General features: G+C 36.6%; 3 protein-coding genes across 3 annotated transcripts in view; 2 read left to right on the forward strand and 1 right to left on the reverse strand.

Annotated features, from left to right (window-relative positions):
- The window catches only part of LOC109837187 (general transcription factor IIH subunit 2), a gene marked incomplete at its 5' end in the record, with an annotated part of 14,129 nt that extends 4,627 nt beyond the window's left edge, over positions 1–9,502 (forward strand). The window contains 3 exon segments of the mRNA XM_020405320.1: positions 3,079–3,540; positions 3,851–4,223; positions 9,061–9,502. Of these exon segments, the coding sequence (XP_020260909.1) occupies positions 3,112–3,540; positions 3,851–4,223; positions 9,061–9,191 (933 nt within the window). The 3' untranslated portion in view covers positions 9,192–9,502.
- LOC109838514 (kinesin-like protein KIN-UA) overlaps positions 11,374–26,843 on the forward strand; it is a 33,509-nt gene continuing 18,039 nt past the window's right edge. The window contains exons 1-9 of the mRNA XM_020406949.1: positions 11,374–12,033; positions 14,661–14,761; positions 14,963–15,085; positions 16,900–17,085; positions 18,712–18,933; positions 19,041–19,200; positions 21,527–21,676; positions 24,213–24,301; positions 25,632–25,844. Coding sequence (XP_020262538.1) covers positions 11,886–12,033; positions 14,661–14,761; positions 14,963–15,085; positions 16,900–17,085; positions 18,712–18,933; positions 19,041–19,200; positions 21,527–21,676; positions 24,213–24,301; positions 25,632–25,844 — 1,392 coding nt within the window. The 5' untranslated portion in view covers positions 11,374–11,885. The remainder of the gene's footprint in view (positions 12,034–14,660; positions 14,762–14,962; positions 15,086–16,899; positions 17,086–18,711; positions 18,934–19,040; positions 19,201–21,526; positions 21,677–24,212; positions 24,302–25,631; positions 25,845–26,843) is intronic.
- On the reverse strand, positions 12,047–14,654 carry LOC109837189 (eukaryotic translation initiation factor 4B1-like). Its single transcript, XM_020405321.1, has one exon. The coding sequence runs from the start codon at positions 13,490–13,492 to the stop codon at positions 13,265–13,267; it is 228 nt and encodes a 75-aa protein (XP_020260910.1). The 5' UTR covers positions 13,493–14,654; the 3' UTR covers positions 12,047–13,264.

Consider the following 26,843-nt stretch of genomic DNA (forward strand, 5'->3'; position numbering starts at 1 on the left):
CAAGGTTTTAAATATCGGATGTCGGGTTCATGTCGGACGGCTGAAATCCATGTCGGATAGCGGAAATCGGGGATATATCGGGGGACATGGACTAAATATCGGATTGCCATATCGGGTGATGCGCATATGTATAATATCATATCCTAAATGTAATCTAAGCATTCCTAAATTTAATATAAGCATACTTTATAAATTTTATATACTAGACATATAAAAAAGTAAATAATATATGATGTTTAGGATCACTAACCGATTGTAGAAATTTGATTCTCGATTGCATCCTGAAACAATTTGATTCTATTAATAAGTATCTCCTATGCATTAGCATTTGAATTTGTTACATTTTAATTTTATAATTCAATTACTAACTTAAAATTAATTTTATTGACATGGAAAAGATTCAAGGGGAAGGCTTACCTGATTTTGAGACACAATTGCTTTTACTTAGCAGTCAGCGACTCAACAATACACTAAAAGTCTAGAAAAAAAAAATGCAAAGAAAAAAAAGTCATTAGCGATATATTAATAAGTTTAATTAATTGTCACCGTGCAACACTTTTTCTTAAAATCTTTGCTTGAGACAAAATCGCAATCACCAACTCATAAAAACGTTGGCTACATATATTCTGCTGCCTAACAAAGTTCTTCAAAAGGAAAAAAAACCCATAATATAATAATAAGAATAATAATAAAAAACACTTTCTACAAACATCAACTCATAAAAACCTTATCTCCTCATAAAAACCCAAACGTCAACTCTCTCTCTCTCCTTGTTCCCCTCAGATCGATCGATTTTCTTCACATTTTTCTGTATTTTCTTTTTTCGTTTCGTTTCTAAGTTGCGTTCTTCAAAAGGAAAAAAAGAGAGAGAGAGGAAGGCGGCGCCAGAAATGGAGAGAGAGAGAGAGATCATGGAGGCTTACCTTCGACTTCCGATGGTGCAGGGAAGGAGAGAGTAAGGCGGTTGCGTTCTTCAAAAGGAAAAAAAGAGAGAGAGAGGAAGGCGGCGCCAGAAATGGAGAGAGAGAGATCAGGGAGGCTTACCTTCGACTTCCGATGGCGCAGGGAAGGAGAGAGTAAGGCGGCGTGAGAAATGGAGAAGCCAGCGACGATTTCGATGTAAGGACCACGAAAGCAAGACGATGAAGAGAGGAGGCTGATGGGTTACCAGTCGTGAGCCCTAGGGTTTTTTCTGTTTTTTGTTTTGATCGCGTGTCTATCGGGTTCGAAAAGAGCCTGCTATATTTGATGAAGGAGCCTGAACCGATAAAAGGTCAAATGGATTTCACTGAACCCAAACCCAATAAGTGAAAAGAGCCTGAACCGATTTTAGAGCATATCGGCCGATTTTCCAAACATGAAAAATCGGCCGATATGGCCGACTTTTTGCCGATATATCCGATATCTCCCTTAAAAACGATATGCGACTTAAAATTCCCCGACTTGTGTCGTTTGAGGCCTCAATCCGACATGTCGGCCGACATGTCCGACATGTCGGCCGACATTTAAAACACTGCTCAAACGTGAAGCTTTACTCAAGGTATGTTCCCTGAGCCAGTTGAGTATATATCTGAAGAGTCAGATGCTTCTCTCTTTGGAAGGTCTACCCTCTTGTCTGTTATCACATTGTTCCACTCTGCTAGAAATCCAGCCATGGTCTGGAAGTAAAAAGAGCATACTCTAGATTGGAATGGGGGACGTAGTTCTTGGTGGTTTCAGTCCTTATTGTGAAGTTTGTTATATCCCATTCCTGCAATGGCACACTGAGATGACGGAATGCTTAGAAGTTCCTCTGTTTGAACGTCATCATAAACATGTATAAAGTTGTATGCTTTTAAAGAAGCTCCTACAGTTAGGTAGGTTTTATTGATAAAAGAAGAATATAAAAGTCAAGTTCAACCAGCATATAAGATAAACAAGCACTTGCAAACACAGGAAACACAGCTTTTTACTCAATCTGTAATTCCACATGGATACAAGGGTCCAGAAAACAAAGACAAAGAAGAGGGAATAGGAAGCATTTTGATACTAGTTTATCTTTTGCAAGCTTTTCCGCTTATTGTCCTCCTTTTCTTTTACTACTTGATAACTTATGTTGCCTCCGTGATGAGAGGTGCATATTGCGCACCTACTGTAATGAATTAACATATCGTTTAATGGAATTTCAGCAAAAGTGGGGAGAGCCTTAGTTCTTTATCTATCTATTCTTTTGACAGTGCCTCACTATTAATTGCGTAATTCAATAATTGTGTGCTGTATAGGGTTCCTGAAAGAATCTGTCTTCTCTTGTGAACCATAAATAGGTAGTTTGGGTGACTACTTCAAGCTTGGTTGCTTGAGAATGTATTCACCTTATATGTAAAATACATCTCCCATTCTTTCAGTTGGTTGAGATAGTTTCTTTTATCTGCTTTCCTCTAGGTGAGTCTATGTTTAGGTGCCTTGTTCGTTGTCTAGAATTTGCATAACTATCTCAGCCTTTGAAACATGGATATGGCCACAATTAGGATTATTGTTTACACTGTTATTTATTCCTAAAACCAAATACTCTTGATTCTTCTGAACCATTGTACACACACTCTCTGGATGGAAGTTGTGCCGTAAACTACTATAATGCACCGGTCTACTGTTCGGAAAGTAAACTGTAAATCCTATCATGTGTTACCTTAAAACTTTTTACCTTAAAAATAAATGTGTGTGACTTTTTTTTGGCTTCATCCCATTTTCAGTCATTTTTCTTTGCTTTTCACCATTCTTTTCTTTTTGCTGTATGTAAGCTATTTGATGTTGTACTTCTTTGTTTGTATTTTGTTTTCTTCTTGAAAGAAATATAATTCTGCTATGTAGTTAATTGAACTAAACTATAGTAGACCTCTTGACAAGATTTCTATCCAATGTCTGGCAAGCAACAGTGTTCTTCGACATGCTAAACAAATCCATAAGAAAGCATTGTTCCCATCTCACAAGAGGAAATTGCACATCCTATAAAATCCATCATGTAGCTCTAGCTATCCTGAATTCTAGATTAATAAAATTCAGTTTTTTTTATTGATGTGCAATGGTTTCCATATTTTCTAGGCTGCTTCAGAGACAGATTATCGTCCGAATCGAATGGCTGTTGTTGCAAAAGGTGCTGAGATATTCATTAGGGAGTTCTTTGATCAAAATCCACTCAGTCATATTGGTCTCGTGACCATAAAAGATGGTGTTTCCCAGTGCTTAACAGAACTTGGTGGCAGTCCAGATTCACAGATTAAAGCTTTGATGGGTAAGCTTGAATGCTCAGGAGATGCGTCCTTGCAAAATTCCCTAGAGCTTGTCCATGAATATCTAAGCCGAATTCCATCTTATGGCCATCGAGAGGTCTTAGTCCTGTATTCTGCTCTAAATACCTGTGATCCTGGTGACATAATGGAGACAGTAAAGAAATGCAAAAAAGACAAGATAAGGTGCTCCGTTGTTGGTCTTGCTGCTGAAATATTCATATGCAAACATCTATGTGAAGAGACAGGGGGGTCTTATACTGTGGCATTAGATGAGGTGAGGGGCAAGTTGATTATCCTTCATCTCCTTATTGTATAGGGTTAGTTGCGGAAGTACTATCACCCAGTTGCGGGTAGACCGCCTGATGATTTTTTTGACTCTTCTACCCTCATGAGGTCTATTTATAAATAAAAACAATTCTCTTTCTTGTGGGTAGAAGAGTCAAAAATTCCATTCAGTGGCTGCAACAATAGAACCACAGGAGTCTATCCACAATTTAGTTATAGCAGAGGGGTCTATCCACAATTAACCCTATTATAAATGCCGTTGTACTTCAATAACAAGGTTGCAACTACTACTTTGGCAGTCCCATTTTAAGGAATTATTATTGGAGCATGCACCACCTCCACCTGCAATTGCAGAATATGCAGCTGCTAACTTAATCAAGATGGGATTCCCACAAAGAGGTGCTGAGGGCGCGATATCTATTTGTTCATGTCATAAGGAAGCAAAAGTTGGTGGAGGCTACACATGCCCACGATGTAAGGCACGAGTTTGTGAACTACCAACAGAGTGTCGACTCTGCGGGCTTACACTTGTTTCTTCTCCTCATTTGGCACGATCATATCATCATCTCTTCCCTGTAACACCATTCAATGAGGTGCCTCAGGTGCTTTTAAATAGAATGCACCAGAAGCCAAAAACTTGTTATGGTTGCCAACAGAGCATAGGGAGCACAGGTAAGCTCATTGCTATATTTACATTCTTAAATCATGCAATTATAAATCATTATTTCTTTTTATTTTCCTTTTTTCTTTATTGATATTCTTTTACTTTATTTTAATGAATCAGGAATGAGATAAGTTCATTATATATTGAAAAGATTTGGTTATTTATGGAAAATCATGATTCTTTTAAGGCATATCATAGTATTAAATATGACGTCACCTATCTTTTTGGACCCATATATAAGTTCTTTCCTCTGTTATGCAAATAAAGTAACATCCTTGTGTAGGATCTGACTTATGATAATTGTAGGGTTGCACTCTCTTATACAAAGAGTAGAATCTGCGGAAGCATATGCTAAACACTAGAGAGCGTTGATTAGAGTTATTTAATAAGTTTGCAAAGTAGATTATAAATTGCAATAACAATGAACAACAATCTCAGAAAATAAACATCACAAACACAAGGTTATATACTGGTTCCACCTCCCCGGTGTACATCCAGTCTCCAAGCGAATTTGTTTGAGATTTTCACCATGATTTTGAACCAAGTATAAAATCAAAATCAAACCTGACCAATTTGCAAGACCATGCAAATTGCAACAATCTCTATACTAAGAGATCAACTCTCTCAAATCCGAGAGAAACCTTCTTTGAATCAGAGTACATAACTTCTATAAGCCTTGATATGATCGTGAAGTGCAGCAGTGGCTTAGGGACCTTTTAAACTCTCTGAAATTTGCCTAATCAACTTATATGAATGATGGGAACAAAAGGCAATATCAGAATTTCAACTCTTGACCATTTGGATGAGAATTTTTATCAAGAGAGAATCAATTTTCACAAAATTCGAATCTTATATGTACTAATCTTTGTTGAAGCTTTCTGATGTTTAAACCTATTTATAGCCTTTGAAAAACTTGAATTTTAAACCCAATAAACAGATAAAAACGGCTATAAACAGTCATATATTCAAATTATGAAAAACTAGAAAAATTGTATCTGTAGTCGACTATAAGGCTTAGTAGTCGACTACACTTAGACTCTGTGAAGCCAGAAAATTACTTAGTAGTCGACTACAAGACATAGTAGTCGACTACATTGTAAACTCACAGATTCTGGAATTTTATTTTCAGTATTTTAGTTGTAACTTTCTCATCCGACCTCGGAATGAGGTGATTTAAGATTTGTTGAAAAACTGTTGAAGAGACCTACAATTTTGGTCTTTTGAGTTTTTCCAGATTCGAATTGCTAAGGGGTATAAATGAGATATAACACACTAAACATGTGTTAGTGTGTTCTAAATACTATGTGTGTGTATGTGTGTGAGTGATCAAGACTTGTACAATATTTCTAAGTAAAGAAAATGTAAAAATTACATTGTGACGTTTATGCGCTTCTTCTTTATTTCTTGTAACCTTGAACTCATCTTATGTCTTGATTCTCCCTTTGAATATCATTATCGATTTTGCTCCGATACTACAAAACAAATGTTAGCACATAATACATGCAACATATAATATTTGTTATCATCAAAATAAACATATATTGGGGTCAAGATTCCTAACACCTTGTCTAATCTGTTCCGTGGCTTTGATGCTATAACATATCTGATGTCAGTGCACATATGAAGATCTCTTGTGTAATGTATACTAGCTCGATCCATGCTTGTGCAAAGAAATTTTATTGTTGCACTACTAGCATCAGGATTTTGATGGTGTACTCATCAAATAATGTGGTAGTGTCAGGAATACAATTGCATTTGCTTTTGCATGTGTCTGTGTTTTTTTCTCTCCCTTTACTCTTTAATTTTTTATTCTTTAATTTTCTCTTTTCTCCTTTTTTTGGGCAAGGTTTTTTTGGTTCATGCGCACAACCACATCTTGGGATAATAGCTTATGGTAATACTTAAAGGAGATCAAAATTTATCCATTAATTAAGTCTTTCTTATCCATGTTCAGAGTGGGATAATTGTCTAGAGATTATATTGGGTAATACTAGTTGCAGGTTATTCTCATTTTACCTCATGCACTGTATCTTCAGTACGTGACATTAAACTAATATATTGAGCTTTAGAATAAGCAGTGACCCTTAGTTATCAGCTAAATGAAACAAATCTGTCTAAATCAGATTTTCAGAATTTTAAGGGTAACTTGAAGTTCTGATTTTTGGGGAAAGCAAGAGTCTTGATAGTACATGGGATATTGACCTGAGAGCTCAGGTGAATGATGATTGGTAGGAGAATAGAAAGGGAGAGAGAAATGGTTTTATCGTTAGTCATGTAGTTGGAGATCTTATCTTTATGCAGCAAGTACCTCTATATTTAACATTAGGGAACATTAGGTGCCTAACTAATTTTGTTGATGTCTTCCATATTTATTATGTTTAGGAGAATAGAAAGGGAGAGAGAAATGGTTTTATCGTTAGTCATGTAGTTGGAGATCTTATCTTTATGCAGCAAGTACCTCTATATTTAACATTAGGGAACATTAGGTGCCTAACTAATTTTGTTGATGTCTTCCATATTTATTATGTTTTTTTCCCTTCATGAAAACCACCTTTAAAATAGGCTGGCTATAGGGGAACCACCTTCAAATTTTAAATTTCAAATTTTAATTTATACAGAAACCACTTTAAATGTAATTTAACTTTCAATCGACCACCTTTGGCTGATTTCTGGTCTAAATTTACCCTCAATCCCCATTATACCTTCACTAAATACACATGTTAAGCACATGTTCCCACTTAACCCATCATCAACCTCTATCCCCTCCAATGTTATTGAGGCGCGTGCATGGGACGTGCCCAAAGTCGTGGCGCTTCGGCCTAGAGGAATAGTGCCTTGCAGCAAAGGCGGAGCGCTACACACTCCACAGGCACGCTCCTGCAAAGTGCCTCGTGAGTCGTGAGCGCATGGCGCATGAGGTGGGGTGCACAGATGCGTGCGCTACAAAGAGTGCTGATTTCATCACGTATGACTTGGTTTTTGGGTTTGAAACCCGACTTTTTCTTAGACCCACTTTTAAAATCAAAACCCAAACCCTTTACCTGACCCCAGAGAGAGCTGATTTCATCGCTAGGTTTTTTTTTTCTGTCCCCAATCTCTCTCTGTCTACACGATCTGCTCGCCTCGCTCCCCTCCCTCCAACCCCCCTCGCCCTTTCTCCCTCCCATCTTCTCGCCTCCCTCAGTCCCTCTCTCCCATCTCCGGCGAGGCGGCAGCAACAGGTGAGTTTCTAGTTTTTTTAATAATCTATTGCTGCTGCTGCATTTTTTTCATTCTGAGTTTCTGTCCCCAATCTATTGATGCTGCCTTTTTTCCATGTTCTATGCATCTAATGGATTAATTCACAGTTTATTATACATGATTAAAAGATAGGAATACCGAATCATTATGCATTTACACATGCTTAATGAACTATTGGTCTTGAATATTTTATTTTTAGACGTATGAGAAATGAGAATATGCGATATTTGATTGATTCTTGCTAGCTGCTACTTTGTTCTCTCCCTCCCTCCCTCCCTCTCTCTCTCTCTCTCTCTCTCTCTCTCTCTCTAAAGAGGAGGAGGAGGAGTAGGACTTAGTAATTACTAATTTGTATAATTTAAAAAAAAGTGTTTACAAGAGCTATTTGTTGCATATTTTCTTCTTAAAAATAAAAGACTGAACATATTTTATGATTTGTGGAAACTTATGAACTTCACTATGTTATTAACCTCTTTCGTGATTTAGTAGGTGAAATTCTATTTCTTAATTTTTTTATGTGAAAAATTATAAATATGTTGCTTTTATGCTTGTTTGTTTTATGTTGGAAATGATTTGTTTGAGGTGTGCATCACTTCAGTGAGGTCCACATTGTTGTGTGCCTTGCACATGGTGCGTGTAAGGGGACTTTCCGACTTTGCGCCCCACATTGTGCCTTGCGCCTCGATAACATTGATCCCCTCTCTATTGAATTAAACACTAACCCTATCTCCTTTCCCAACCTCAATCAAACCCCAAAAATGGAATCCCCCCAAAAACTAATAAACTCTCACAGCTCCCGCATCACCCTCTCCCACTCTCATTCCCCAAATCCTAACCCTAACCCTAACCTTACATCCTCCATCCTCTGCTAGCTCTTCTCCCACCCCTCAACCATCCGCCAATCCCTGCTCACCTTCATCGGCCTCAGCTTTGTCCACATCCTCCTCCAAAGAGGGGTCCTTCTCATCTCCCATTTCTAGAGTTTGATTGAGAGTGGGAATGAAGATTAGTGTTAGGGTTTGATTGAATAGAGAGAGAATTGAGGTTAAGAGTGGGACCGGTGGGTTAAGTGGAGCATGTGCTTAACACATATATTAGAATGGGTATTATGGGGATAGAGTGTAAGTTCAGACCAGAAATCAGCCAAAGGTGGTTGATTGAAAGTTAAAACTCCATTTAATGGTAGTTTCTGTGTAAATTAAAGTTTGAAGTTGGTTCCCATTTAACCCTCCTACTTTAACGGTGGTTTTTAAACTGGACTTCAACTTAAAGATAGCTGGAAATAATAATTAAAATGACACTTTAGTTTTCTGAAATATTTGAGAAAGAGTTATTTCGGCCCAATAAACAATCTAAACTTTACGAGGACTGAAAGCCAGCTGGTTCTTGGAATTCTTTGTCATTTTGTATTTATCCGCAAAACAACATACATTTCGGAGTTGAGCTTAGGATGCAGGTGCAAAATGGAGACATATTTCATTATTAACTAATAATGTAAAGTTAAATTATCTTTTACTTTCTTTCAAGTGATGTACTAAGTTTCTGCGTTAGATAGAGCACATACTGCTTCTATCACTGTTCTCTAATATCTTGAGCCTTATGCAGGAACCAAAACCAGCCTTCATGTATCTTGCCCCAAATGTAAGCAACATTTCTGCCTTGACTGTGATATCTACATCCATGAAAGCTTGCATAATTGCCCTGGTTGTGAGAGCCAACGAGGATTGCCTACATAGACACGTGCTATATCGCCTTTTTTTTTTTGCTTTAATTTCGTTTCATTGGGTTTGTGTCTGCACCAACCTCATACTAAGATTCCGGCTTGTACTCTGGCTGAAAGCAAAGAGGAATCCAATTTCTCAGCCCTTCAAGTGCTTTTTGGGTCTTTACAGACACGAGAGAGAAAAAAAAAGGGGGCGGTCTCTCCACCCCAACATGAGAAATTTCTGTTTTCTCTTGAGCTTCACTGTGTATTTTATCGTCAGAGATGAAAGTATGTATATTCATTTGAATATAGAATACCGTGTTGAAGAAATTTTGCTCGATCCTCGTTGTTTAAACATTCTCGCGTATGACCAGAAATACTCACCATCATTGCTTTGGTAGTAACGTGCACCGCAGTTTCATGATAAATAGAAAAAGAATTTGAGTAGTTGATACTCTGGCGAGTGCTTCTCTCTATTCATCGGAGTTTCTGAAGCGAGCCGTAAGAGAACAAAGACTGCCATATAAGAACTTGCGTACTTGATGCTCTTGAGGAGTGCTTCCATAAATTGGACGTGTAATTGAGTGATATCACCTTTTCGCACTTGAAAAATGAACTGTTAAAAGGAGGTGGACGTTCCTTGTCCTTTGAATCTGGACAATGATCATAATTCCTCTTTCTTATGAGATGAGCCCTACTCCTGCTGTATCTATCAACATGAACATGAATGTTAGCAAACCGAAAGTATAAAAAAGGTTTGTTTCTTTGGCAAACAGACCACGTTCGTTGTCACTATCAGTATCATGCTCTTCTAAAGACGGGGAGAGAAAAGAAAAAGATCCACTTTTACTACTAAACTGATCAGAAACCGGTCTAAATTTTTTGTTTTAGATCCCTAACATAGATCTAGATATGGATCTCAGAAATATAAAAAATTTGTATTACTAATTTGCTAATTCGATCTATAGTAAGTTCACATATATCCAGCTTAAGTGATGTTAGGTTTGTTGAGTTTTGGGCCTCGCATGGATCACAGACGGAAAAAAAAAAGGCTCATCCTTTCGCTGCTCCGTAATCTTATCCACGTAGGACCACCATCTTCACATGCATCGCCACTCCACTCTTGTCAGCTGGTCACCAAAATTATTGGGTGTGGGTCTGGTCGCTGCCTTAATTTTGGATATTACTCTTAACTCTATTTTATTTTATTTTATGACTTTATTATACTGTGAGGTTGCCTTTAGGTTTAGGAAACTTGAAACATGATTCAGGATATATTAGTTGAAATTTGAGAATTCGAAGAAACGAACCAATCACGAATAGATACGTTGAGTGAAATAAATTGACTGCTCGAACTTAACTCTGTCCAGTGTCCAGGCTCGACTTATTTGGAGCTAAGTGTAGGCCTGCCTCAGCATCGACTCAACGGAAATCTTTTAAATTTTAATTACTACCCATTTACGAATATTTATTTTTAGGCTGACATGACGTATTCATTTGATGCCTCGTTTCCTCGGACGTAGCTTGGCATAACAACTAGCAAAGTAAAACTTTTGTCTCGAAGTCACATTGATTGTTTGACTATACAAAATATCTGTTTCGGGTAATCCAAAAAATAAACAACATTTTGCACATTAAAGAGTAGACATGTTATGATGTAGGTGATGCATGGATACATAACAAAGTTAAGGGGGAACTATAAGGGTTAACTTCACATACCACGCTCCACCGCCTCTCTCCACACACATAACCGTCATGTACTTTATTTATCTCACATAACCTCTTAAACTCCTGTGATTTGCGAATAACTAAAATATCTTTGAGAGAAAAAAAATCTCAAACTTTATTTTTTGTCATTTTGCAGGCAACATGTCCTTTCTCCTAAACTTTAGATTTTTTTTACCTCTCAAAGAAATTTTATGTATTTGCAAATTGCATGTAGGGGGACCGGTGAGAAAAGTTTATAATTCAGGGAGGTTTTATGAGACACTCCAAAGATCTGAGTGGTGATGACACCCTTTGGTTGAAGCAGTGCAGCATAAATGGATCGCAATTACAATGATACATTCATCATCCTTCTTATGAAGAAAGAAGCAACGATATAACCGAAAATACAAATAAAATAATGAAAGAGGGGCTAAATGAAAATTAAATTTTCTTTTATGGTGTGTTTGGGAGTTTACTTAGGGAAGGGAAGGAAGGGGAAGGAAGGGGAATTTTTCCCCTTCCTTCCCTTCCCCTCCATTACACCCCAATTTGGGGTGTAAGAATTTGGGCCAAATTTCCCCTCCATTCTCCTCCTCTACCCTCCAAAATGAAACTCCCAAACAAGGTTAAAATGAAATTTCCCTTCCCTTCCCTTCCCTTCCCCCTCTCTACCCTCCATCCAAACAGGCCATTAAGTTTTTCTTTGTTTCAAAATTTTAAAAGGCGCAGGCTCCGTTCTAGTACTGCCGCCCGAGCACTCACAAGCGACGACACAAAGCGGGAGAACTCAAATTTCTTCATCCCATAATTTATTTATTTTATTTTATTTTATATTTTCCAACCGAAGACAATAAAAAACCACTTCGTGGCGTACTGGCGAAGCCGATCGTGCCGGCCTCAACGCCCAAACCAAAAACGGCAGCAATCCTTGTTCAAATCAAATAGCCCCCTCTTTCTAATTATCCTTTTTCTCAGGAAAAAAGAACCCCTAAAATTTCTAGGGTTCTGATCTCTTGCAATGGCGTCCAATGGAAACTCGCGCGCTTCTCTTCGCCAGATCCATCCCTCGAAGGGCGGCGGCGGCACCCACTCGGTTCGCTCGAAGCCGGCCAATGTGAAGCGGTCTGTTGCTTCGAGTTTGAGGACCTCCATGGATTTTGATGCTGGTTATGTCTACAACTTATTTTTCTTTTTATTATTGATTTTGTTTAGTGATAAAGTGGCATTCTTGGTGTTTAGTACAGTAGATTTCATGCTTTTAGATGATTTTGAGGAAAGGGAAATCCTTTATCCTGTCTGTATCTGTTCTGAAAGAAAAAAATTTGTCTTTTTATTTAAAATCCTGTCATGGAATTGCTTAGTTGGTATTGGATTGAGTTGGTTAACTTACGCATTCTGATACGATCACATTGGAATATCCCTACTACTTCTCTCTTTCAAGTTGGTGTTTTGATGTGTATTGAGGAGATTATCATAAATGGTTTTAATTATCAAAACTTTAGAACCAAAGATGTACCGGAATATGTATAAACGTCAATCTTTTGCATTAGTAACCCACTACCCCTTTGTTCGATCTTTTTTGTTTTTTGTTTAGTTTTTTTTTTGTGTGCTGAGATGAATAAAAATACTGTAAGAATATAGTTGGTTTTAGTTGTCGGAAGGAAATGCCTGTGAGCAAAAGGACAAATTTTTAAAAACAAACCTTTTTCAAAATTATTGAGCGAAATCAACCTTTTCAAAAAAAAAACAGCAAAATCGACCATTTTCATCTCAACTCAGATGAAAAGGGTCGATTTTGCTGTGGGTAATTTTTTGAACTACACGGGACTACTAGTCTCATGTATTTAAGGCTTGCTAATCTAGGATTAGCATGTCAAACCAAATGGACGGGACTAGTAGTCCTGTCCATTTCATGTCAAAGCTCATCTACGTTGATGTCTACCCCTTCGGAGGATCAAGTACAAGCCTTATCCTCTCAGGCACACCACGATCCCCAACATTCGACATCATCATCTCTCCTCCTCCTCGAGCCCATCTATCTGAATCCGATGATCCAACTGCTGATTTATGAAACCCATATCCAAATCCAGAGTACCTCGAAGGCACCGGTGGTCCCGAGACCACCGTCTTCTTGTTACTAAACCAGTTATTGACCTTGTCGGCCTTCGACGAGCTCCTGGACCCCAGAGATTCATACCTATCGTCCTGCCGTCCTGGTCCTTGCCCAAAAGACGACGCCTTTTCCCCCACGGCCCAGTTATCAGCCTTATCGGCCCTCAAGGGCATATCCAGATCGGGCGCCCTAGACTACGACGGGCCTCGACGCCCCTCCTCGTCGAACCCCCCGTCGTAGGGCCTCCTAGCTGTGGGTCCCGCGCCCTCGCCGACACCGCATCCCTAGGACCGGAACCCATGGGAGCCCTCAAGCTCCTCGGTGGAGCGCTCCTTGGGGCTCGTGGGGAGGCGAAGGAGCTCGTCGTGGGTGAGGAACTTGGAGGAGGCTGCGGCCTCCTTCAGGGACGAGAATAGATCGGGAGGAAAGACGACGGTGAGTTCGCGTTCCTCGGTCTCTGCGAGCTTGGCCTCCAGGGCCCAGGCGCCGATGCTGCCCCAGGGCTTCGACATCTTCCTGTTTTCGCCTGTAGATCAGTGAGAGAGAGAGAGAGAAAAGGACGAGTTTGGCCCTTTGACATGTAATTGACGAGACTACTAGTCACATCCATTTGGTTTGACATGCTAATCCTAGATTAGCATGCTTTAACTACACGGGATTAGTAGTCCCGTGTAGTTTGAAAAATTACCTGCAGCAAAATCTTCCCGTGTAGTTTGAAAAATTACCCCCAGCAAAATCGACCCTTTTCATCTGAGTTGAGATGACAAGGGTCGATTTTGATGTTTTTTTTGTGAAAAGGTCGATTTTGCTCATTAATTTTGAAAAAGGATTGTTTTTAAAAATTTGTCCGTGAGCAAAACTACACGATGAATTTTGGAGTGTGGGATTGTGATAGTGGCTTGTTGAACCTTTAAGTGGGTGACAGAATATTTATCAACCTTGGTTCTTTCTCATGGTAATGAGCTTTTTACTAACTTTTATTTTTCTTTTCAATATTGCCTAATACATAGTCATACCGTTTAAGACCTTGTCCATCAATGTGTTGGCTGTCGAGCATGACTACAAGTTGAGACAGTTTGTCAAAAGAATTGCCGAAGGTGTCACAGTAGCCTATCAAGTTAGATAAACCCTAGGAAAGTCATTGATTAACAATAAAGATTCATACCACGAAACACTGATGACTATTTGGCTGGTAGATGGACTTACCCCTCCTTGTAATGCAACTTAAACTTATGTGACAAAGAAGCCTAGGCTAGTCAATGATTAACAACAATGAGGTTCATATTGCAGAACATTGACGGCTATTTGACAGGTAGATTGACTTACCATTCTTTGTCATACAACCTAAACTTATGTGACAAACAAGCAATCCTCAGATTACCTCTAGAGCGAAATCAGCAGATTAAGTCTATGTGAAGGCATAAGATGATTTATTTATATGGTATGATGAAATCCATTTTGGTAATTTCAATTATTCTGTTTGGCAGGTAGATTGACTTACCATTCTTTATATGGAAAATTATCTGATGTTGGTTAAGTTTCATTCAGCAACATTACAATTATTCTATTTCTATCAAAGCTATTGCAAACTTGACCTATTTCTACTTCTCAAATTGCATGTTAAATAGTTGGTATGTCATCTCCTAGAAAACTAATGTATGTTTCTTGCTCTTATGATAGATTCTGAGAGAGTGCGAGTTGCCATTAGACTCCGGCCTAAAAATGCTGACGATGTTGGTTATGGAACAGATTTTATTGACTGTATCGAGTTACAGCCTGAGGTTTTTGGCCTCTCTTCCCCCCCTCCAGGATATTGAAATTGCTATAATCTTTATATAAAAATAAATCCTATCTGTGATAATCATCGATTGTAATGTTTTATGATTTTATACAAGTTGCATTCTATCAAATTGTCTTGTCTAACTGTTACCTTACTTGCTTATGTTTATACTCATATATATTGTTTGGTCTGGTGCATGCAGTTGAAGAGGATAAAGTTGAGAAAAAACAATTGGAGTTCTGAGTCCTATAGATTTGATGAGGTTCTTACAGAAAATTCATCTCAAAAGAGAGTTTATGAGGCTGTCGCGAAACCTGTAGTAGAGGTAAGCAACGGACTTCTGGCATTAACCTTATTTTCTTGCATGTAAATGTACATTTATTTAACAATTGGTTTTTCGCTATAATGAAAAACTCGCTTCATGATACTAGCTGTGATTTAAGCCCAACCGTCATATGTCAGTCAATCATATGGTTGATTGTGTATGCTCCTCTTAATATTATAACATGTTGGTTGTTTTTCTCACATAATTACATCATTTTGTGAAGTGTGCAAGTAGTGGGTTCTCAATCCTTGATGGCTTATATCATCAATGTTTAGGAGTGAGATTGTGCTGACCATTTTTGAAGAATGGCATGGCTTTAATCTAAATCTTAACTGTAAGTCTATAGTTAAGAATTGATATAGCACTTGAACTTAAGAATTTTAAAAATGGATGATGGAGAAACGTTTTTTTCTTAACGCTTGCCTTCTGTTATGAGGAAATGGTTTTCTTCTCCGGCTTCCTGTTTGACGAGCTAAGTATGAATTGTATAATTCATGAGATCAAGTGATTGAGGATCATTTAATAAATATTACTACTTTTGATGTCCTTTATAGACTTACAGTAGTGGATAAAGCAACAACAATATTTTTGATGTCTATTATACCTTTATCTCAAAAGTGTAGATAAGCTGCATGAGTTTTTTTAATTGTGTTAAGGACACTTGTTTTGAAAGCAGCTTGGATTTTTGCTTAGGTTTCCACCTAAGGTGAGGAGTTACACACCATCCAATTTAGGCTTGGGCACGCCAAATTAAGTGTTGAAGTACCTAACAGTGCGTGATAACTTAGGCTGGATACACTGTGTCAAAAACGAGCATGTGGCCTGTTTAAGCGTAGTAACACATGAATAAAGTAGATCAGATGAGAACCTATTATCCAAATCCAAATTATATAAGTCAAAAAAACTTTTCCTCTCTCAGTATCTCCCCTCAACCTTGATGCTGCATAGTGATAGGGAATGGATTCTTCTCTCTTCCAACTGTCCTCAATCCTCATGCTGCATTTACTTCTTTTCTAAAACCACCATTATTGGATCATGAAAGTTATTTGCATCTACTTTCTGTAAACAGAAATCAAGAACTTGCAGGCAAAGCTGAGGTTATAGTGGTCAATTGTGTACTTGATCAGTGCGGGCATGATAGAGTTCTACTAATGATATGATATTGGTTTGGTTTTTGGGTTCCAGTAGATTATAGCTAAATACTATGGATTAATTTGTGATATAACACTACTATAAATGACATGAACCGAGGGGGCCGGGACAAATTTACTTTGATTTCCGACAATTATGTGAAGTAACTGACTATACTTCACCTATGTTAAAATTTGCAGTTGTTTGACTTGTAGTTTCACTTTTTATTGGTTATAACTTATAAACCAATGGAAGTTTTGTATCCTATATTGTCAAGACATAAGCTTTCTTGCACAAACAATGACGTGCATTTTGGGAGCATTCACTTTATGTGATGTTGAACGACTGCTAAAGGTAAGGAACTTTAGAAGTTTTTTTTTATCAGCTTACTAAAATAATTTTTATGTGTTATTTCAGCACTGCATATAGGTTGGTAAAGTTTTCTGTGTACATAAAATAAGTGTAAATTGGGAGAACCTGTTTTTGCAGTTGAAATTCCTGTTTAATTCCAATAAATGCATAAATTGCCACTACTTTGCTACTAGATGTTTTCATGGAATGAGCCAAGGTTTCCATCCAGGAACATAGAGTGCTCAAGTATTTGTAAGCTATAAAAGAGTTATAAAGTAACAGATTCTCTAATTTGTCTCTAATAATTCTAGTTTTTAAATATACTTGTGCAGAGTGTGTTACATGGATATAATGGAACAGTGATGGCTTACGGTCAAACAGGTACTGGGAAAACATATACAGTTGGTAAGCTTGGTAAAGATGATCCTTCTGAGCGTGGCATTATGGTGAGGGCTGTGGAGGATATTCTCATAGATACGTCACCTGGGGTTGATACTGTTGCTGTTTCCTACATGCAGGTAATGAATTTTGTCATTTTCCTTAGGATTGTAATTTCTGAATGAATTTAGAGCTGTGGATACAGAGGGGATCTATTTAGCTTCATCATGTGCCAATCATATCAGTCTTTAAGTTTCCTGTTCCTATAATTTTGAAACTGCTTATTTCAAAAGCATTAAAATATTCTGTGCTACTAGTCAGTGGGACATGTTTGCAGAGGATATATTATCGTTAGTCATTGCTAACCAAGGGTGAATTGGAAGTTTGTTATTTTTCTCCTCTTTGCATTATTAACCTGTTTTCTACATGTAAAAACTACATAAATTTTTGATTTGTAATTTCTGCCATACAAGTTCGAACCTGTTTATCATTGCCCCAGAATCTGCATGTAGTAGTGCTCTTTGGTTTATGCCATGCCCCGGTGATGAATGGAAGTCACTATAATGCACTTATTTTCACCTCTTCTAGAGTATAATTTTAAACTCCTGCTTTGCTACATGGGCATAACTCACTTTCTACTTTATGTCAATCCCTTCTGTCGCCCATAATTCAGCAATTTGGGTCAACTTAATAGTCAAGTCAGATTGACAACCAGTCATAAGTTCATTGGAACTTCATTGAACCTTCTCCATCGTCAATCCTATCTTAATGGACAATAGTTAGATACACACTCAATGTGCATGGGATGATGGGACACAGACTGTTAAATGTACATATCCAGAATGTCAGACATTGGAACCATATGATATTTTTAGAGGGTACATGGCGACATTTTATTATATTCAATGGATTGTATGTACAAGCACAGGCTCCATCAGAGAACATCGTAGCAATCAATGCATGGTTTAATAAATTGATTTAAAACTTGATTGAAATTTTGAGGACTACCATTTTTAATTAAAGAATTGGAGGCATCAAGCTTTCTAGCACCACTCTGTAGATGAAATTTATGGCAATAATGATAATGGTGATGCATTCTCTGGTTGTATATTTGATTGTGATGAGGGGGATGACAAGGGAACCTCCCTTCTATTTAGTACTACATCAGGTTACTGGGCATTTGGAAGGAGACACCTAGAACAAAAGAGTTATCCTACAGGTTACGACCTTGGCTAATGACAGTGACACTATAGAGTGTCACAAGGCTTTAAGTCTTGAAAGCATGTTTCTTTTTAAATAGTTGCCATCTTTTTAGCATTTGAATGAAGAACTTATAAGAGCAACTAGAGATAACTTTCTTTAAATGCCTATTTATTTCATGAACTGAAAATAATACTTAGCAACTAAAGTTTCAAAATCTAAATGCATGTTTAGTATCTAAGAATGTTAATTACTGACTGTTTATGGTTATTATTGATGCTTCTGGCTTATTGTGTTAGAGCTTGTTGATGGTGGCTCATCCACAAGCTACTGATATGTTAATTTTCTTACTTCTTAGGCTCATCTTTTTAACATTCATAGTTTCAGTCATTTGTGGGTAGATTTTTTTCCTTTTTATGATATTATCCTCTCCTAATTTATGATCTTTCAAGTTCAAACTAGCAATTTGGCTCCTCTTCTAATTTATGATCTTTCAAGTTCAAACTAGCAATTTTATTAGCCAAAGAAAGATTACATCAGCTCAAACTTGTTTCTTGTTGTTCTAGCTGTATTTAGAATCTATACAAGATCTCCTGGCACCTGAGAAAACAAATATCCCTATTGTTGAGGATCCAAAGACAGGTGAAGTCGCTTTGCCTGGTTGTACGACAGTTGGAATTAGGGACCTTGACCAGTTCTTAGAACTGTTGCAAATTGGTGAAGCCAACCGCCATGCAGCAAATACCAAGCTTAATACTGAATCTTCTCGAAGTCACGCGATCTTAATGGTGAGCTTATTTGACTGGTTTTTTCTCTTGTTTATGCTGGTTTCTCGATTGGTTTATTGCTTCCTTTATTTAACTTGTCATTGAATCCAACGCATGGATATATGTAGGTCCATATTCAAAGATCTCCTGAAGTTAAACAAGAAAATGAGGTTTTATTACCAGGAAATGATATCAGGAGTGATTTATCTTCTCGCAACCTACGAGTTCTACTCAAAAGCAAGTTGTTGATTGTTGACCTTGCAGGATCTGAAAGGATAGATAAATCTGGTCTGTTTTACTATATCTTTTATTCGTTTAATTATTGGTTCTTTCATCTTTTATCATTTTCTATGATAGCCTGTGTGATTCTGCTTATTGAGCATGTACATGTAGTTCCTAGTTGCACCCACAGTACAATGCTTTTGGAAAACCCAGGATTGGCATCAAATCCTTTTATTTATTTCTTATTGATCAGGAGTATGAGGTAGTCATTATTCACTAAGCTGTAAACCCTAGATTAAGTTTGTTTTCCAGCAACATACATCAATCGTAACACTGGCCCTCAAATGGACTATGTATAGAGAAAAGAAGAACAAATGGCTCTTTTTAAAGGCTCAGAAAGACGGATACATGGAGATTGGAGAGGAAATATTGCAAACTTTTTTTGGTTTGAAACATTTTTACTAGAGCTTACTATTTTATTGATTCTTTTAAATGCTATGTTCAAGATAGGTTGTCTTCTACCCACTGTCTTCTACCCAGGTTGCGCTGAGTTTTAGCAATTTTTTAACTCATAAACGTAAGAAAATATCCAAGAATGCCCTGGCAGGGCACATCTTAACTGAATCTCTGTTAATTGTCTTCTGTTTGCTCTTTGCAATGTTTGACATGTTATCTATTTTTATGTAAAAATATGATCTATCCTTGAAGTATAACTTGAGCCCTTGACTAACAGTAATGAACACAAGACAGAACAGTGGCACTGCATTACCTCTTCTTGCTTCTAGTTAGTTAAAGGAGATTGTAAGTCTCTGTAGTAAACTAGATGTGGCACAATGTAACTAATTTCAGTTCATATCATGCTTGCTTTGATAGGACTGTGACCAACTAGTTTCAACAGTCTCTCATTACTGTAACCCTCTGTTGCATGGAAACAGTGTGAGTAGCTGGACACTACAAATTTGGTAAAATATGGTGGGGGGGGGTAGTTGTGTGTGTTTGTGAGGTGTGAACCGGTGCTTTGTATGATGTGCGTACTCTCATCTGCACAGATTTAAATATGTTTCCCGTTGAAAATGGTCCTCACTTTTACCCACCTATTAAATTGCAGTGGATGGAGAAGTGCGCTGCCTCAGTACTGGACACCAATTAGTGCTTGACCGTAACAAGCACGCACACACACACACACGCATCACGACACACACCCACCCACCCACACACCCCCCACAACACCACACGCACTCCACCCACCACCCCACCCACCCCACACCCCACACCCCCCCACACACACAACACAACCCACACCAACTACATCACACATCACACACACTATGATACACAAACACACACACTACACACACACACAATTCACACACCAATATATACACACACACAGCACACACACACACAACATACACACACACACACAACAGGCAACATATGATATATATATATATATATATATATATATTATTAGTATTGAAATTAATGATTCACATGAGTATTAGTGTTTTCAATTCATGTCTTATTAGAATTAAGAGTCCTCTAACATTTTGTTATGTTGATAATTATAAATTGGAAACAGCTCGTTTTTTAACTAAACACTCAAAAGGACCCTTTTAAATCATAATTTTGAACTTGGGTATGAGCTGAAACAAACTTGAACAAGGTGTAACGAGTTTCAAGAAATGGATATGAAGTGTAGGATATACGATGTAACGTGCAAGAAGTGTATGACAAGTGTTTTAAATTAAAAAAAATATATATCATATAATTGGATACACGTTTGAATAAATATATGCATATATCCAAGGAGTGATGATTGTATACATACATGACTCTGAGTAGATCACAGATAGTAGATTTCAAATTTTCTATAGGACCTTTATATACAACAAAATATTTTTTACAAAAATTAGTTGACTGGTTTTATTTCAGTTTTCCAATATGATTTATCTGTGACAATATATAATTGCCAGCTTTCTAAGTATATACTTTGCAATAACTTATTGATAGAGATAGAGAGATTAGTTGATTGAGTGCTTAAATTTGTATGACAAATAGATCTGTGTATATTTATCTGGATTTGTTATGAAATAAATAAAATAGACTTAGAAGGTTTCAGTATTTTAAGTTGTTTATTTGATATATTTAAAAATAATTCAATATATTAAATGATTAAAAGATTTTAATACCCAGTATACCCCTGTATGGAGGAAAAGGGGGACATGGGCCTAAACTATTTTTTTGAAGAGTAGTTATAGATAATGTTCATCAGGATTTTGAAAACATTATTTGTTGAATTTGCCCTTTTAAATGCTGAAACTGTATTATACATTTATCATTTTACTTATGTCATTACCTTATATAGCCTAAACAAAATTCTACTTTGAAGGTAGTGAGGGTCGCATGCTTGAAGAGGCAAAATTTATAAACCTGTCACTTACTTCTCTTGGAAAATGTATTAACGCATTAGCTGAAAACAGTCCTCATATACCAACAAGAGATTCAAAGCTCACTAGGCTGCTTCGCGACTCATTTGGAGGTTCTTCCCTCTATCTTCTGCCCTATATTTTTAGTTTTTTTTATTGTTTTATTTCATAGCATTTCTGTAGGCTATAATTGACAAATTTGATTATGTAGCTTGTTTTTTCTTTTTTCTTTTTCGGTTCAATAGAAGTTCATCGCCAATTAAGCATAGTCCTGAAAACAAATGGCTATATTATTCATTTTCTCATCTTAATTTTTGTGCAATAATTTCCTTTTTTTACTTGCTCACGTATTTGTTCAGCATACTGGAGGTTGGTACGCTTTTTTGGTTAATGTTGTCATTCTACATACTAGAATTCAAATGTTTTGGTCTCTTTGATTTACTGTAATTGGAAATCCAGTAATTCATGAATTTGATCCTTTTCTTCCCTGAGATTTTTGTAAGTCATTTATAGATATAGTCATAGTTCACTATTTGGGTATTATTCATCTAATGGATTCACAGACTCTATTATGGTATATGGAAACTCTTCATTTTAGCACATCATGAAGCCTTTCTATCTTCCCTTGGTTTATATCTTCCTCACCCTTGTTCAACTACTCTGAAATCGAGTGCCATATTACTTCTACGGATATACTAGCCATGCCTACTTTCTTTTAAAACATGTATAGATAAATGGAAATTTGAGTTCTGAACTGATAAGGTATACATCTGCAAGAAAGGAATGACGTAGCTACTTTGTACAAATATGCCATACCATCAGTATTTAATAAGTTCAAAATACTGGACAGCAAGAGAATAAAATCCTTTTACTTAGCCAATCTTTATAACTAACTTATCATTGGATGATCATATGATAAATTAAACTTGATGAGGAAAAGTCAATTTATAAAATGATGTACTTGTACTGAGAAGTTATTCTAGCGCTTGACTAAAATTCTCAAAATATTTGTCCCTTTGTAGTTACAACACAATTAGCATCTTAAATTGATCTAATTAGTAAAATATTTAAACATTTACGTTAAAAAATAATGAAAAATTAATCTGTATTTTGATTAGAAAGTTAACTTGCTCTTTGCCAATCAATGAAATATCCATTTTAGACCCAAACTAATTTATTGCCTTAACAGAATCTTCGAGGTAACTTTAACTATGCAGAAGACTTGAGAAAAATGATATAGTTTGCGAGGGGGAGGGGAAAAAAGGGATCCATTACAAGTTTATTAGTTATTCTTTTATAAAATTGGGCTTGAGTTTTGGTCATGTCCTTTCATTTTTGTTTGGGTCTAGTCTTCAGTTAGTTAAGTTAGGTGGGATTTAATTTGGATTATTTGGCTATTTCTGACTTGATAACAGCCAATCTTTAGGTAACTTGAGATTAAGAGCTTGTTTTCCTATTAGATGCCCAAAGAGTGGCATGAGGTCAAGTAACATGATGTCTGCATGTCGTGCGTGTAATTTTTAGTTTTTGCAATGAATTTAGATTTCTTGGTGACTCAGTACGTGATCAGTACATGTTGGTGGAATGTCACCAAGCTAGTGAGTGTTTAAGTAAAGTCTAATACTTCTGATGTCCAATTCATCTCTCCACTACACGGTAGGCTGTATGTAACAGGTTGTGGTATGAATTTGGGTAAGCAATTCACCACTTAGCTATTTACGAATTTGAGGTGGGTAGGTTTCTTTAGTACGCAAGTTTGCTATGTGGTACATTGTGTAAATTGTTTTGGGTACGGTTATCATTTTTCAAAGTGTACAGTAGAAAACTAGAAAATTGAAAGCTATTTTTTGCCATTTCAAAATTTTTTTGCTACAAAATATTTTAATGCTTAACTTTCAAAATTTATGAATACAGAAGACCCTAACATAAATTATAGACTAAGTGCTTAATCTGCTTTCTTTTTTACTCCAGTTCCTGTGATTTTCACTTTTTCAGCAGTAAAACTGATTTTGTTGTACCCCTCCATCTGTGTGCTTTCTTTTCTACTTCAATTTCTGAGTTTCTGTGAGTTGTAAGCAGTATGCCGATTTTGGCGTATCAGAGGAAACCACTACACAATGTACTGCTTTCCAGAGCATGTGAACTGTATGACGGTTTGAAGTGGATTCTTCGCATTTCGTAACTATGCATCTCTCCCTAATATGTCTTCTCTATTTTCCCATCTCCTATGAAGTTTTTTCCTCCATGGTATCTAGATCAGTCATACCTCTCCTCTATATTATGGCTGAGGTTCTTTCTCTCGATTCAATCAATGACCAGCTAAACAATAATCTTCATCTCCTTCTGAGAAGCTATCAAGCATGGATTCCTGCATCTTGAGGGTAGCTGAACACCATTAGCATGAATTGGTAATTTTGGGTGCATGATACTTAACAGCATGAATTTTAAGTGCAAATGAATTATTCTTAATAACACAAAGTCCAGTCCGACTTCATTTTTTTTGTTTTGTTTTGGGAGAATAATGCATCTGCATTTTAAATTTCAAGTCTCCAGAAGGAGATCCCTTAATGCTAATGCGTGTTTGTACAGATAAGTTTATCTTAACAAAGGCTAATATACATGAATTAATCTTTGCCTCATATTGTGTAGGAACTGCAAGAACATCTCTTATAATAACAGTTGGACCATCAGCACGGCACTATTCTGAAACAGCAAGCACTATTATGTTTGGACAACGGGTCAGTATGATTGCCAAAGAAATCATTTTGATCTACTGAAACCTTATTTGGGTGCTTTCTCGTTTAATTATAACGGTGGTCCCATTTCTTTTATTGCTAGCTTTCTCTCTTGATGTTATCTCACTACTTCTTGCTAACATGATCTCCTTCTGGCCAGGAATCATTAGCGCATCCAGGTGGCCCAAAAACTATTTTACTGGTTTGAAATGATCATGTGAAAGTGATAATGCGAAGAAGGAATTAATTTGTTTGGAATAAGTCACTGTCTATATTTTGCTGTCTAGTCTCTTTCCAGACAAATTTACATCAGAATATTGAATTTACAGATTTAAAACAAAGTGTCACAATTTTCAGGATAAGTACGTTCTACAGTAAAGTCAACGTCTAGAAATACACAAGAAATTGGCCAGGAAGAAATCTACTGTAATAAAATATGATGGGCTGGATGATGGCAAGTAATGTATCTTATTTCATGTCTGGCTAGTGGCTAGTGCCTAGCGGCTACATTTAGTATATTAGAGGTGGAACAACATTTCTATAGAAAATCCTAGGAGAAACCAGTGACAGAAATCATCTTGGGTCTACAATGAATGCAAAAACTTCATAACGAATAATGCATATTTTGTAAATCATAGGATAAGTGGATAGATTCTTAATGGTTTGTAATAATTTGTAACATACTGGTGAAAAATGTATGAACTTTTAAGTTTTTCAGTGATTGCCAAATATGTAGCTTGTTTGATCTATGGACTCTAGATGAACAAGTGACGTGAATGTTCCAGGCATAGCTTGATGTTTCTGTAGAAATGTTGTCATTGAGGATCATCAGATAATTTTGGGGATTGATCCTGGCTTGACGGAAATCATCTGAATTAGTTTGATTTTGGTATCAATAGCAATAAAGCCTTGAAATTCACGTGCAATTACGATATTACAGTGACATTCGTGTTCATAAAAGAAACAAAAAACCATCTAGGCAATATGTTGAGTTGAACCAATATGTTGCAAACAGCCAGAAAAAAATATCTGTAAACAATTTTTCCCTTCATTTGTAATGCCTGGTATGTATGAGTGCATTCTTGGTACTTATTTTTATTTCTAATAGTGACAGTTGTTTTAGTAATCACCGATTTTTTTGTACTTAGAACTATGGTTAGGATGGATAACGGTTTTCTGTTAATAATTTTTTTTACCATTTTCTTCTGAAATTGGAGCTCTTTAGTGGACATGAGATCATTATACTCTTTAAATATTTTTAGTAATTGAAATTGAAATAATCTATATGCTTCATTCTTGCTGGACTGGTTTGTATAACATGCATACTTTTCAGGCTATGAAAGTGGTAAACATTGTAAAGCTGAAGGAGGAATTCGATTATGAGAGTCTCTGTAGAAAGCTCGAATATCAAATAGACTATCTTACTTCGGAGATGGAAAGACAGAAAAAACACAGAGATGACGAGAAAGTGCAGATGGAGCAGAGATTAAATGAGTGTCAGATGTCATTAGTTGAAGCAGAAAACAATTATTCTTTAAAATCTGAGGTAAGATCTTTATTATTTAGGTTTTGCTTGATGATCTGCATTTGTTGTTCCTTTATGGGAGGTTCTTAAGTACATAACCACTAATTTTACTAAGGCTGTTTGCTGTCATATGACTTTCTGCTTTGTTATTTTGGTTATAGTTTGTCCTCCGTAATTTTTTCATGCTTTGTAAATCAGTATGTAGTCTCAACTGTCCCTTACCATGTTGGTTTCTTGGAGAGTTTAAATTGTTCATATATATTCCTCATAGTTCTTCTAAAGATTCCTATAGTAAAAAAACTAAATGTAATATACTCCTATTATTTAAGCTATTCAGAACTGTTACAAGAACACCATTGAATCATATGTAAATGCTTATTTTATGCTTTGTAGTGAACGTTTCTATGAATTCAAATTCAAACGGTGTATGTGAAACCACTGTATGTAGCCAGCCTTATTAGCTTGCTATTGCTGCTGATGTATATGATGCCACCCTTCGAACTTTGATCATTTACACTGATTGGATTTATTTGTTTGTGGTATGATGTGTCAAATGTAGGGTTTGGATATGGAAGCAGGCACAATTGCCTTCCACTGGAAAACCTTAAGGCCTTAACTAAAACTGTCATTTGTCCACATGCTAAAAACTATTCCTATTCCACAAACTATCACGCAGCCTAGGCAAACATCCCCTAATCCTGTGTGTGTCATCACGCACACATATAATATTCTCATGCAAATAGCATCAAAAGTGCTAGAGAAGTAACCGATATGGATGGACACACGTTTCGTGTCTAATATGGATGGACACCAGTACTTGAAGACTGAAACAGTGTATATAAACTAATATCAGTGGAGTAAAATCATAAATAAAATAACCATGCAATATGTTTTAAATACTCTTTTTTGCTAAATTTGTTAACCAAACTACAATTTTTGCTTTTTAGTAGTATCATTTGTATACAACTATACATCACTTGTGCATACATTTATCGTCTTCTCTGTAAGGCAAGCTAACAT

This window comes from Asparagus officinalis, chromosome 4, assembly GCF_001876935.1.
Source record: "Asparagus officinalis chromosome 4, Aspof.V1, whole genome shotgun sequence".
NCBI lineage: Eukaryota > Viridiplantae > Streptophyta > Magnoliopsida > Asparagales > Asparagaceae > Asparagus > Asparagus officinalis.

Excerpts from the sequence above, each read along its gene's own strand:
- LOC109837189 (XM_020405321.1), bottom strand. The coding sequence starts at position 13,492 with ATGTCGAAGCCCTGGGGCAGCATCGGCGCCTGGGCCCTGGAGGCCAAG.